This window comes from Felis catus, chromosome B1, assembly GCF_018350175.1.
Source record: "Felis catus isolate Fca126 chromosome B1, F.catus_Fca126_mat1.0, whole genome shotgun sequence".
Taxonomy (NCBI): Eukaryota; Metazoa; Chordata; class Mammalia; order Carnivora; family Felidae; genus Felis; species Felis catus.
This window is the reverse complement of record NC_058371.1, coordinates 164,934,476-164,949,474: the sequence shown is the minus strand read 5'-3', so window position 1 is coordinate 164,949,474 and position 14,999 is coordinate 164,934,476. Positions and strand designations below refer to the sequence as shown.

The 14,999-nt window shown below is 38.8% G+C and overlaps 1 protein-coding gene across 13 annotated transcripts in view; it reads right to left on the bottom strand.

Moving 5' to 3' along the window:
* The window catches only part of CORIN (corin, serine peptidase), a 257,422-nt gene that overhangs the window by 203,023 nt on the left and 39,400 nt on the right, over nt 1-14,999 (bottom strand). For 10 of the 13 annotated variants that reach the window (XM_045056421.1, XM_045056418.1, XM_045056415.1 and 7 more), the window contains exon 3: nt 2,350-2,562. In XM_045056421.1, the coding sequence (XP_044912356.1) occupies nt 2,350-2,562 (213 nt within the window). The remainder of the gene's footprint in view (nt 1-2,349; nt 2,563-14,999) is intronic. The other 3 variants (XM_019829551.3, XM_045056411.1, XM_003985401.6) reach the window with 1 other exon arrangement.

Sequence of the window (14,999 nt, the reverse complement as noted above, 5' to 3'; positions counted from 1 at the left end):
TCTCCTGGAGCTTAAAATTTGCTCGACTCCTGCAATGAAAGCAATAAGACTAAATGAAGAAGCATGCAAAACTTGAAAGAGCACTGGTCTACAAGTCCCAGGATCTGAATTGCAATTTCATGCCTATCACGTACTAGACAAGCAATTTGGGATATGTCAGCTAAGCCTCAGTTCCATAACTTGAAATGGTATGTGTCGCCTGTCCTGCATACGTCATCAGTTAATTATACATAAGGAGAAAAGAATTTAAATATGCCCTAAAAATGACCAAAAGCTCTACAATCACAGGCTAGCAATATTACTGAAATGTATGAAAAACTATCGAATCCCTTGCAATGAACAATTTTAGTTAAGATAGTGTATTGAAGGTCTATGTCGTTAGCAGTAAAGCTCAATGCTGTCAAGTACATGAACAACACGGAATGACATATATTCAAAGGTGTTGACCTTTCTCCATTTAACCGTGCTAATTTCACCTGGATTTCCTTTATATGTCAAATTACATTCCTAGTCTCACGCAATGTTCCAGTCATAGGAAGAGAAAACGAGTCGAACAGACCTCCATCAAGCTTCCAAACTGAGTAACAAATACCATATGTTTCTTTACTCTTCACAGTATGTGTTTGCCACTTCTACTTGAATCTTAACAAATGACAAAACTTTCAAAAGAGAGAAAAATCCACTTAGCAAAAGAAAATCACAACTGCTATAATTGCAAACACATTAATGGGACTGAGCTTTTGCTTAAATTACCTCTGCACTTCTGATGAAAAACACTGTCCTTAAGAAAAATGAAGGGCTTAAAACATGACGCAAACATTAAAAACTTCAAAGTAAAACTCATGAGGAAAGCAAATTTTACTTGTCATACTTTGGGTTTGCAGTTATTACCGTCAGGTAATAAACACAAATCCGTATTAATCACTGGTAAACACCAAGCATCAGAAACAGTTAATATGTAGGTGCTGTGTGAGGGGCGCCTGGGTGGCGCAGTCGGTTAAGCGTCCGACTTCAGCCAGGTCACCATCTCGCGGTCTGTGAGTTCGAGCCCCGCGTCAGGCTCTGGGCTGATGGCTCAGAGCCTGGAGCCTGTTTCCGATTCTGTGTCTCCCTCTCTCTCTGCCCCTCCCCCGTTCATGCTCTGTCTCTCTCTGTCCCAAAAAATAAATAAATGTTGAAAAAAAAAATATGTAGGTGCTGTGTGAAACAATGGAATCCAAACAGTCTGTCTCTTTGGGTCTAGAGCAATAGAATAACCCTACTTTTCTTCAGACACTGTCAAATATATACCATGATCGCTAAAATTTAGCTTCCTCCTTCCCTTCCTGGCTCAGGATGAAAATCAATACTCTGTCCTAGACCTAGGATGTGATTCTCTTTGTGGGTTTTCATGCAAGAGGGAGGAACAAACAAGGAAATGACCCCAGATGGATGGGTTTTGTATAATTTTCAATCACATGACCTTGTTTGGGGAAGCAGAAAATAAGAATGAAGACAACTACAGAGAAAGTTCTTACAGTGACTGCGCTCTGATTATGTTTGCCAGAGCTGACTGGGTCAGAGCTGAGGCTCTCAGGCGCTTGCCCCCAACTCTAATCCCACCAGCAATCTGGAAGCTTAGTGACCTTACTAAAAACTTGAGGGATATTGAGGAATAAAATCATGTTCCACAGCACACCGTCTGCCACTATCTACCTGGTCGCATCTCCACACTTTCTGTCCTCTCTCTCTCCCAGCTCTTGTTCTAGAATAGCTGGCATTGGTCCTCAAGCAGGGTTTCATACACACCATTTTCCTTAAGGTGTGATTGTCAGTCATCAACACATAAAATAAATTGCACAGCCAATAAAGGGGGGAGAAGAGGGAAGTAAGGAAAGAAGAATGCGTGAGCACCTCAAAAGTAAATGGGGGGGGATAGTTCCCATTAAATCATTGACATTCTATTATAGAACCGAGATCCTTCCCACAAGGCACCAATAACAAAATAAGTAACTTCACTTACATATTCATTTATCTATCTCAAAACAAGTAACTTCAAAACTTCAAAACAGAAGCACAAACTTTCAGAGATGAACCACCATAAAAATCACTACCATTCTATCGGGGCAAGCAGTGTGCCTCAGAAATGTTGAATGACATTCATACGTTTTCCTTTCCCACCCTTATCCCTCCCTATCTGGATGGCTGAGCTGATGGCATTTCATGTTTAGGAACAGAACCCTCAGTTAGGGTTGCTGGGTAAGTGAGTGCAATGTGGCCTCTGTGGACAGTTCGTGGTCACACTTGGTTGCCACACTTAAAATCCACCTGTAGGTTCTACAAACATTAAAGGGCATGGGTATTCAGTACCTTCAGACTTACTTGTGTTCCTGTGATTCTGGTTCCCTGGGAGAGAAGCATCCGTGGTCCAGGCTGGAACGTGCTGGTTGGGATGCGTGGCAGACGTCACAGTGCTCTTGTTACAAATCGTATTTGTAAGAACAATATCAGACACTGGGACTTCACCATCGGTGACCAAAGGTTCAGTCCCATTTGATTTAAAATAGGCTTTTTTTAATGTTCCTGAAAGACAAAAAAAAAAAAAAATTCTGATACATAACTAGAAGTGTTTATTTTTAAAAACATATTGAGAAAATTCTCGAACTACTTTCCCAAGTCTCATTCTACCCTGGCTAACCCAAAGAGGAAGATGATGGCTCACAAAACTACCCACTTCATTGGAACAACCAAGAGAGTTTCTTTTCTACCACAAATAACCTAATCCTGTGAAGAAACCACTGCTTTCTCAAAAGCTTCAGGCATAGAAACTGAGCCTCCCATCTAGGGTTCCCGGTGCCCAAAGAATACAGGGCAATTCCATTTCGCCTGAGACTCACAACAAATAAATGAAATGTGGTGAATCTTGGTGTTTCCTTCTGGCTTTCTCAGTTTCTCAATTTCATCCACCATTTTATGCTACTTAGTACCCAGGACACAAGCTCTTCATATCTCTACATCTGCCGCCAAAGGACAACAGTGCCTGCTTAGGTTCAGCCTTTATTTCTCCACATTTTCCACTAAGTTTCAGTGACCTGCGCATAACAAATAAATAAAAATAATAGGGCTCATATATTTACCAAGCCTAGATCGGAAAACCCGCCAAAAAGCAAACTCAAATTCTAGAAAAACTAAGAGAAGGAACTAAATTACCTTCATCTTTGACCAGAACTATAAATATGACTATAAGATACAGGCATTAAAACTAGGATTATCAACTGGTCACTTTCTCAAGGTATTCATTCATCGACAAAATAGTCAAACCTAAGATTACTGGAAATCACCTCACTTTGGCTTTAGGCCGAAACTCCTGAAAACCTTGAAAGAGATCATGTATTTTTAACTTAGTAAAAATAGACAACAGATTGTTTCCAGAATATAGCACTGCAACTGAGTATGTCACTAAAATAAACAAATGTGATATTGATTCATTATAGAAATACCCAAGGGAGATTTTTTTTCTAGAAGAATTTACAGCGAATGCTCTAATTGGCTCTCACTTCTCCAAACAGTCCACGGACCATTAAAAATAAAAGAAATATAAATAAAATGTTTAATATCAGTCTATGGAAAAAATTTCCCTACATGTGCTTGACACTTGGAAAACATTAACTACAAATCAACATAGAAAAGCAGCTGTTTTCTAGCTAACTAAGGTCAACAGTTTCATCTGCTAAAGGATTCTAAATAAAACGCCGGAGCATAAAAACTCAATCGTGACCATGTGGTGCAGGTAACATACTCTCCAAACTGTCTGTATGATTATGAGTAAGTATTAAATGCAGTAAGTAAGATGAAAGACTTTATGTAATTGTTTTTTAGTTTCACAATGATTGAGATCAAAATAAATGTATTTGATAGACTTGATGACTATGTAATACAGATTTCATTCATACAGAAAAATTTACCAATCAATTAGATATAATTTTATTTTCATCCATTTATTAGTTGCTCCCACCGTTCCTTATTTTGGCATAAATAGACTTTTCACAATTACATGTTAATTCCATTAACGTGGCCATGATGAACTTTTAAAGTCCATAAAGTTGACTTACTTAGCAGGCTAACCCTCTGAGTCAGCATCCAGCTCTGTCAACACACATTTAGCAAATGCAAACTCCTCACAGTTACATCCCTGAGTAATCCATTCAAAAGGAGTTGCTTTCCGTATGAAATATTTCAACAGTTGTTCTCAACATTTTGCTTGTAATAATTAACCATATTACTAATCTTTCCTTTATCTTTTTCATCAAACCACAGGGGTGAAAGCGTTAATAACATCTGCTTAGGGAGGCAAACCGGAAGAGACGCTTAAATACAGAGAACAAACTGAGGGTTGATGGTGGGACAGGGAGAGGGGAAAATGGGGGAGGGGCACTGAGGAGGACACTTGTTGGGATGAGCACTGGGTGTTGCATGTAAGTGATGAACCACAGGAATCTACCCCCAAAACCAAAAGCATACTTTACATACTGCATGTTAGCCAGTTTGACGATAAATTACATTAAAAAAATTAGCTAAATGAATTACCAGAAGAAGAAGAAGAAGAGGAAGAAGAAGGGGGTCATCTTCTGAAACACTGACTGGAAACACTGAGATAATAACTTTCTAAAAAATTCAGCTTCCTTGCTCTTAAATTCTACATATGAAAACAAGCTGGCAGAATAGACAGAAAGGGACAGGTAATATATGATCCATGGTAGTTGCTGTAGTTAATGTCCCTAAAGTATATTTTTAAGAGACAGACAGATGGACCAACCGACAAAGAAGGAGAGAGAATAAACCTAAGGACCTGTCTTTAAAAGCCTGAACTCACTAGACAATTTCTTTTCAAGCAGCTCTGGAAACCGACCAACTCCCACCTCACAGTTGGTCATTTTTTAAAACGTACAAACATTAGAACTCGATACAACTAAATACCCTCAAGCTACACCACGGTGAGCTATAAAAATGCTGAGAGTGATTAGCCCACAATCGAGGGTTCACTCTTCCAATTTCGCCCCAGAATTTTCTACACTCTTATTTTTACAGTGCTGTGGTTAAAAGTACAGGTTCTATAGCCTGACCCCGTGGGTTTAAATCCCATCTCTGGTGCTCACTAGCCCCGAAACTGGGCAAAGTCTCAACTGCCATTAAATAAGGAAAATAAAAGTCCCTCCCCTCATGGGACTGGCTGTTAAGATCAAATTAGTCAATATATATATAAACACTTGGAACAGTTCCTGGCACATAGTAAGTTCTCAATAACTGTTAGTCATTAGTACATGATGATAGTAATGAAAGTAAAACTGTCTTCCTTAGGGCTATTTAGGTACTTTTAAATAACTATCAATTTCCATTTACCCTAAGTGCATCCCACATAACAAAATGGCTAAGGAAAATTTCAAAAGCGAATCACCTAACCTACTTTTGGAGTAAAAGAAGTGTGGCTCTTTCACGCCCAGTTAATAATACAAGGCCCCACCAATCAAGGTTGTTTGGCTCAAAAGTGTATCAGCTCTGGAACACAGCTCTGTTTAATTAACAATGTTTAAGGAGGGGCACCTGGGTGGCTCAGTTGGTTAAGCGTCCGACTTCGGCTCAGGTCATGATCTCATGGTTCGTGGGTTCGAGCCCTAGTCAGGCTCTGTGCTGACAGCTCAGAGCCTGGAGCCTGCTTCGGATTCTGTGTCACCCTCTCTCTATCTGCCCCTTCCCACCCCTCCCCCCGCCTCTGTCTCTCAAAAATAAATAAAACATTAAAAATAAAAAAAAAATGTTTAAGGAAAAGTCTATAATTCCAATGATAATATCTGAACTTCACTGGTCACTTATAATGAATGTATCGAGCACTGTGGTAGGCAAAATTAACGTTCCTCCAGAGACATCCACCTCCTAAGTCCCAGAACCTGTGAATATGCTACCCTACATACCTTAAATGGCAAAAGAGATGTTGCCAATGTGAATTAGTTAAGGAATTTGAGATGGGGAAATTACCCTGGATTATTCATGTGAGCCCAAGATGGTCACAGGGTTTTTACAAGCAGAAGAGGGAGGTGAGAGGTTTTGTGTATCAGAGCCACGCAGTGTGAGAAGGTCTTAATGGACCATTGCTCATTTTAAAGATGGAAAGAGGCCACAAGCCAAGGAACACATGAAGCCTCCAAAAGCTGGGAAAGACAGGAAACAGACCATCCCCTAGAGTCTCCAGAAGGAATACAGCACTGCCAACACCTTAATTTAGCTCATTGAGACCTATTTCGACTTCTGCCCTCTACAACTCCACGGTAAGGTATTTGCATTGTACCGAGTAACCAATTTGTTACAGCAGCAACAGGAAACAAACACAAGCACCTTGCTAAGGATCTTCACTATAAGCATCTACTGAGTTAGTCTTCCAACAATCTTTTGAAACAGATGCTATAATTAACTCTCATTTACAGAGTTTCAGGGAGGAGGAAACTGAAGCTTTCAAGAGTTATTTTTAAATTTTTTTTTTCCAACGTTTATTTATTTTTGGGACAGAGAGAGACAGAGCATGAACGGGGGAGGGGCAGAGAGAGAGGGAGACACAGAATCGGAAACAGGCTCCAGGCTCCGAGCCATCAGCCCAGAGCCTGACGCGGGGCTCGAACTCACGGACTGCGAGATCGTGACCTGGCTGAAGTCGGACGCTTAACCGACTGCGCCACCCAGGCGCCCCACTTTCAAGAGTTATTTAATGCACCTAAGAATGGAGTCAGGACATCACACACACACACACACACACACACACACACACACACACACATATACACCCATATACACTTCTCACTTTGGACAAAGTCTGCAGGTTTTAAAAAATCAACCATCATACACATGTAAAAAAATTATCTTCCTATGATGGGAGCTTAAAAGTAATTCCTCATCTTTACATCTCTAGACATGCGGTAATACATTCACTGGGCACTTTCTATGTGCCAGGAATGCTGTATTTACTCTCTGCTGAAAACACAACATTTTGTAAAAGCTCCTTATCATCAAGACGTTTATAGATTAGTTGAGGGAAATAGGCATGTAGTCTAAAAATACAAACCATGATACAAGTGCTTTGAGAATGGTAAGCATAAGACAATCTGATGACAGAAAGCAGAGAGGTAGCTGTCATTCCATTTGAGAAAGCCAGGAAAGGTTTCCTAGGAGGAGATCATACTCAATATAAATCTTAAAGGATAATTAAGGATTGTCGAAGTTTGAGCAAAGCATCTGTGGGGAAGAAGAAGGAGGTATAGTAATAGGGAATGGAGAACTTTCTAGTTGGAGCAAAGGGAGAAAGATACTGAAAACCTAGCGGCAAGTAACTAAACATGGCTAGCACATGGGGGCCTGGCAAGAGGAAAGGCTAAAGAGAGAGAAGAAGCCAGACTATGACGAGGAGTTCCTGTTAAAGGCTTGGAGTTGTTCTTGTGATGAAGAACTTTTGAAGGATCTTAAAAAGGGTGGCACATTAGAATGATCACTGTGGCAGCAGCGTGGTGATGGAAAGGGGTCAAGTGAGAAAAGAGGAAGGTCTGATCCAAGACAAAAGCAGTGAGGACTCAGGTAACATTTGGAAGAGGCAAAAATTATGGGCTCATCAGGGAAAGAGTCAGAGGTCACTTCAAGGTTTCTGGTTTGAATTACTGTGTATATGAAGGGACCTTCCACTGAGATAAGGGTGATAGTCATTAAGGCTGTTCATCAAATATTTTCAAGTCTCTCGCATTCACTAAGACATATGCTTGGGTCACATTCTCTGTCTCTGGACATTTCTGATGTTGTGCTCAAAGGGCACAAGCTTCCAGTTATAAGTTGAATAAGCTCTGGGGATCTAATGTACAGCATGGCGATTATAGTTAATAATATCATATCATACCCCTTTGAGGAAAAGAAAAGAATCTCCAGTGCTCTTTTTCTTTCTCGTTGGCACAATAACTACACAGGTGCAAGATGATGGCTGGGTGATCAGTTTAGTCCCTGAATGAGCATAGCCCCCATGTCATTCGCAAAGGACATGCAGCATGAGTGAGAAATTGACCTTTGCTGTTTTTAAGCCACTATTATTTTAGGGTTATTTTTGTTACACGGTATTGCATAGCCTATCCTGACTAATACAGAGAATGAAAAATAGAATTTGTAGGAGCTGGCTTTCATTATTGTTATAATCACTGAGTATAAAATCTAGAGCAATCTAAGCATTTCCTCCAGAATGCCTTGTCAGACCCCCACAAATCTGATCTTTGTGGTCCCAGCGCACACACTGTTTGTATCACACATATACTCAAGAGCAATTGTCTGTTTTCTTGTCTGCCTTCTTGAAGGTAGGAAGGTGTTCTATGCATGTCTGCATCTCAAGTGCCCAGCAGAATGCTTGGCACCAGTGTAGGCCTTAAAGAATATTTGTTGCATGTGTGAATGATGAAGCAACTCATGGATGGGCATGGATGACACTTCCAAGAGAGTCATAGGTGTTAGGTGAGAAGAGAGAGAGCCTAGGACAGAAACCCCAACCATTTAATGGCTAGGTAAAGAAAGATAAGCTCCAGGAGACGGAGAAAGAAAAGTCAGAAATAGAAGAAAAATCAGAAATGATAATATGCAGGCCAAACAGAAGAGCATTTTGGGAAGAGAGTCAAAACTGGGCAAGATTATATCTGGTCACGTGACCCTACCTGAATGAAAGACAGTGTTGCTGGCACCAACTAACAATGAACATGCTCTTTGTGAGCTGGTGCAAACAAACACAGAGAGAAAGCATGCATTCTTCATTTCAGAGTCTTGTTCAAACACACATCAGTTTCAAATGCTGTGCATTGGATAAAAAGTCACCGCCTCAGTGAGGCCACCATACAATGCACTCAGTGCCTCAGTAAGAATATTTAGTAGTAGGACAAGAAGAGAAAGAGGGGAAGACCAGATTGCAGTGGGTTGAGGACTGGATCAAGCACAGAAATCACCTGGGGATCTTGCTGGAAGGCAAAGGCAGGAGGTGGGCGTGGAATCTGCATTTCACACAAACTCTCAAGTGATGTTGATGTTGCCAGCCCATGGACCACACTTCGAGTGTAAGGCTTTAGACTCCCATTTCAAAAAGCTTTAGACGTTACATATAACCTCAGACCTGAGCGGTTAAAGAAGACTATTCTCAAGTTTGGAAGCTTTATGTCCCTGAATCTGTACCAGAAGGCCAGGGTTATTAAAGGAATTTGGGGGCTCAACTAAGTAAAATGCGGAGTCAGGTCATAAAGGATCGTAGAGGATCTTAAATTTTTTGGTGTAAGGAAATAAGGATCTGGGAGGTTTTTCCAGGTTAAAGTGATAGTCAAAATGCAACATTATAAATTAGGAAGTTAAAATTCTTATAATTCCAAATTCTCGTAAAAGCCACAAGCTGCAAAGACATTTGCTAAGAGAAAAACTCTAAGTTTAATCAATGATCTTTAGCTGATCTAGCATTTTTGTAAGGAATATTTCTCTTGAGTTCAAGAAAAATGGCCTATTTACCATACTTGCAACAATCTTCACCACTATCATTTTTCTTTCTTCTTCACCGCATGACAAAAAACAAACAAACAAACAAACAAACAAACCACATAGTCCTTTCATAGTATTAGGAAAATTAGGAATGTTACCTTATACCACTCATAATAAGCTTATGCCTAAAACAAAATGTATTTTTGATGTGGATGTATGGAAAAGCCTTTGAAACCAAGGCTTCAACAGCCTGGGAAAGAAGATTGGGAGCATCCTAATGAGATTTTTTTGGACCATAACTTTGATGAAATTAAATTAAGATGAACAATGGTTTGCAAAACTCAGCGCAAACCAAAACCTAAAGCACCACACTTGTAGGAATGTTGCAATACCCCCCTCATTTTTTCTCCCTGACACATACTCTACCCACTTCAACCTTCTCTCCCTATACCTGCCAAAGGCACCTTTGAAAAGCCTCTACCAGATCAAACATGTCACTCCCTTACTCCAACACCCTTATTGTCCCCATTGTGGAGTTCAAGATTAAAGTGCCACTCCATCAGAAAAGTCTGCTCTCAACTCAAACTAGCTTTGGGCCCCTGTCATAAGCTCTCCTAGCAACTGTTTCTTCCCACATCAGTTACCTCTGTTGGCATTAATTAATTGAGTGATCATTTTTTAATGCCTTCCTCTCTCATTGAACTGTGGGGTCCAGTACCCAGGAGGGTACGTTTATTCAATGCCAAGTTTATTCAATGCCAAGTTTATTCAAGGAAGATTGCCTTGCACTCAATAAATGTTTGTTAAAAGACTGAATAATTCAGTATCAAATATAGCCACAATTCTATCTCTTTCAAATGTTTCCCAACATAGCAAAATAAATATTGCATATATGTGTTTAGATATTATTTATACATTTACATATAATTTCAAGCAGATATCAGCTCAATCTCTAATAAAGTACTCCAGGGCATAAACTCACTCTTCTAAGGATGTGATGGCAATATAACCTGCCCCCAGTTTAGTTCTGATAAGAAATGAATAACCTCTGAAATTAACACTCAGGTCTAAGCATAAAGGTTTCATGTGAAACCTGCCATCACATTGCAAATCCAACAACGAGTCAATTTTATTCCTTCCTAGCAACTATACTCATAACTGAAATACACTGTGGCAATGGCTGGGTAATAGGGTTATGGGGTTATGGATTATGGGATTACTATGACACTGGATCATTGCACAAAGATTCTAGGTCTTATGGATAGAGTTTAAAAAAGATAAACCCATTTTTAGTCAATTTTTGAGTATAGTAAAAACTAATTCTTTCCTTTAATAATGAATTTTGTCATTTATAAAAACACTTTCACAAATTTTTTCATTTGACTTTTGTAACAATGCTGCGAAATGAATAAAAATTATATTCCTCCGCTGACAGAGAAGTTAAAGCATCTGACCAAAACTCACACGTCTAGTAAATGGAAGAGGAAGACATTAAACCCCAGCTTCCCAGTGACATTATAAATTACATTTCTATGTCACATGGCCCTTCATTATTAGGTTGTAACTAAAGAAATAAAAATCTAGGGAGAATACTGTAACTTTCCGACTCTTCAATTTTCCTTTCAATGTCTTTCAAAAACCTAAATCTTTAAAAAAAAATGTTTAGTGTAATTGACATACAGTCACATTAGTTTCAGCTGTGCAACATAGTGCAACTTCTCTCTGTTATGCTGTGCTCACCACAAATGTAGCTACCATCTGTCACCATACAATGCCACTACAATATCATTGACTATATTCCCTATGCTGTGCCTTTTATTCCTGGGACTTAGTAACAGGAAGCCTCCCAATCCCATTCACCCGTTTTGCCCATCCTCCCACCCACTTCCCTCTGGCAACCATCAGTCTGTCCTCTGTATTTAGAGTCTCATTCCACTTTTAGTTTGCTTGTTTGTTTATTCACTTTTTTGTGTTTTTAGATTCCACTTACAAGTAAAATCATATGGTATTTATCTTTCCTAGTCTGACTTATCTCACTTAGCATAACAGACTCTAGGTCTATCCATGCCATCACAAATGGCAAGATCTCATCCTTTTTTATGGCTGCATAATATCCCGTTGTGTATATATATCACACCATCTTATCCAATTGTCTATTGATAGACAATTGGGTTGCTTCCATATCTGGACTATTGCAAATAATGCTGCAATAAACATAGGGGTACGTACACCTTTTTAAATTAGTGTTTTCATTTTCTTTGAGTAAATACCCATAGTGAAACTGCTGGATGATATGGTAATTCTATTTTTTTTTTTTCATTTTTTGAGGAATATCCACATTGCTTTCCACAGGGGCTGCACCAGTTTGCATTCCCACCAACAGTGTATGAAGGTTCCTTTTTCTCCACATCTTCACCAACACTTAGTGTTTCTTGTGTTCTTGATTTTAGCCATTCTGACAGCTATAAAGTGATGTATCATTGGGTTATAATTTGCATTTCCTTGATGATTGGTGATGTTGAGCATCTTTTCATGTGTCTATGTCTTCTTTGGAAAAATATAATTCAGGTCCTCTGCCCTTTTTTTTTTTTTTTTTTTTTTTTGCTTACAGTTTTTTTTTTAAACTTGTTTTATTTATTTATTTTTAATTTACATCCAAATTAGTTAGTATACAGCACAACAATGATTTCAGGAGTAGATTCCTTAATGCCCCTTACCCATTTAGCCCATCCCTCCTCCCACAACCCCTCCAGTAACCCTCTGTTTGTTCCCCATATTTAAGAGTCTTTTATGTTTTGTCCCCCTTCCCTGTTTTTATATTATTTTTGCTTCCCTTCCCCAATGTTCATCTGTTTTGTCTTTTAGAGTCCTCATATGAGTGAAGCCATATGATATTTGTCTTTCTCTAACTAATTTCACTTAGTATAATACCCTCCAGTTCCATTCACATAGTTGCAAATGGCAAGATTTCATTCTTTTTGATTGCCGAGCAATACTCCATTGAATATATATGCCACATCTTCTTTATCCATTCCATCGATGGACATTGGGGTCCTTTTCATTCTTTGGCTATTGTTGATAGTGCTGCTATAAACATGCGGGTGCATGTGTCCCTTCGAAACAGCACACCTGTATCCCTTGGATAAATGCCAAGTAGTGCAATTGCTGGGTCGTAGGGTAGTTCTATTTTTAGTTTTTTGAGGAAACTCCATACTGTTTTCCAGAGTGGCTGTACCAGCTTGCTTTCCCATTCTGCCCACTTTTTAATTGGATTTCTGTGGGGTTTTGGTGTTAAGTTGTATAAATTCTTCATGTATTTTGGATATTAACCCCTTATCAGGTATATCATTTGGTATATCCCCTCCCATTCAGTAAGTTATCTTTTTGTTTTGTTAATGGTTTCCTTCACTGTGCAGAAGCTTTTTATTTTGGTGTAGCCCAACAGTTTAATTTTGTTTGTGTTTCCCTTGCTTCAGGAGACACACAAGGAAAATATTTCTATGGCTGATCTCAAAGAAATCACTACCTATGTTTTCTTCTAGGAATTTTATGGTATCAGTGCCACATTTAGATCTTTAATCCGTTTCGAGTTTATTTTTTGCATATCCTGTAAGTAAGTGGTCCACTTTCACGCTTTTGCATGCAGCTGTCATTTTCCCAGCACCAGTTGTCGAAGAGACTTTTTCCCATTATATATTCCGGACTTCTTTGTCATAAATTGACTACATAAGTATGGGTTTATTTCTGAACTCCATTCTGTTTCATTGATCTATGTGTCAATTTTTTGCTAGCACTATGCTGTTTTTATTACTATAGCTTTGTTGTATATCTTGAAATCTGGGATTGTGGTACCTCCAACTTTGTTCTGATTTCTCAAGTTGGCTATGGCTACTTGGGGTCTTATGGGTTCTGTACAAATTTTAGTATTATTTCTGCTAGTTCTAGGTGAAATGCTCTTAGTATTCTCATAGTAGTTGCATTGAATCTGTAGATTGCTTTGGATAATATGGACATTTTAACAATATTAATTCTTCCCATTCATGAGTATGGAATATCTTTCCATTTGTTTGTGTCATCTTCAATTCTTTCATCAATGTTTTCCAGTTTTCAGAGTAAAGGTCTTCCACTGCCTTGGTTAAGTTTATTCCTAGGTATTTTATTCTTTTCGGTGCAATTCTAAATGGATTGTTTTGTTAATTTCTCCTATTGATGCTACTTCATTAGTGTATAGAAATACTATTGATTTCTGGGGGTTAATTTTGTATCCTGCAGATTTACCAGTTATTTATTTCCTCTAATAGCTTTCTGGTGGAGGATTTAAGATTTTCTATGTATAGTATCATGCCATCAGCAAATAGTGACAGCTTAACTTCTTTCCTTACCAATATGGGTTCCTTTTATTTCTTTTCTTTTCTGATTACCATGAATAGGACTTCCAGTACAATGCTGAATAAAGGTAGTGAGAGTTCCTAATCTTATAGGAAAGGCTCTCAGTTTTTCACCATTGAGTATGATGTTAGCTGTGACTTTTTTACATGTGGCATTTATTATGCCGAGGTATGTTCCCTCTAAACCCACTTTGTTGAGAGTGTTTATCATGAACAGATGTTGAATTTTGTCAAATGGTTTTTTGCATCTATTAAGATGATCACATGATTTTTATTCTTCATTTTGTTGATGTCGTTGATCATATTGATTGACTTGCAAATGTTGAACCATCCTTGCAACCTCAGAATAAATTCCACTTGATTCTGGTGAATGATCCTTTTAATGTATTATTGAATAGTTTGCTATTCTGTTAAGAGTTTTTGCATCTGTGTTCATCAGGGATACTGGCTTATCATTTTTTTTGTGTGTGTGGTGTCTTTGTCTGGTTTTGGTATCAGAGTAATGCTGGCCTCATAGAATGTCTTTGTAAGCTCTTCTTCCTCTTCTGTTGTTTGGAATAGTTTGAAGAGAATACATATTAACTCTTCTTTATTTTTTTATTATTATTTTTTAATGTTTATTTATTATTAGAGAAAGAGAGAGAGAGAGAGAGAGAGAGAGAGAGAGAGAGAGAGAGAGCAGGGAAGGGGCAGAGAGAGAGGGAGACACAGAATCTGAAACAGGCTCCAGGCTCTGAGCTGTCAGCACAGAGGCCAACGCGGGGCCCGAACTCATGGATGGCAAGATCATGACCTGAGCCAAAGTCGGAAGCTTAACTGACTGAGCCATCCAAGTGCCCCAGTTCTTCTTTAAATGTTTGGTAAAATCCACCTTGAAATCCATCTGATCCTGGACATTCACTTTTTAAAAACCTAAATCTTTATTTTAGAGTCCAAATTTTTGGAACTATATGGACAGCTCAGACTATCCAATAATTTTAGAAATTCTAAACTGGGGCACCTGAGTGGCTTAGTCAGTTAAGAATCCGACTCTTGATTTCAGCTCATGATCTCACAGTTTCATGAGTTCAAGCCCTGCTTTAGGCTCTGTGTACTGATCACACA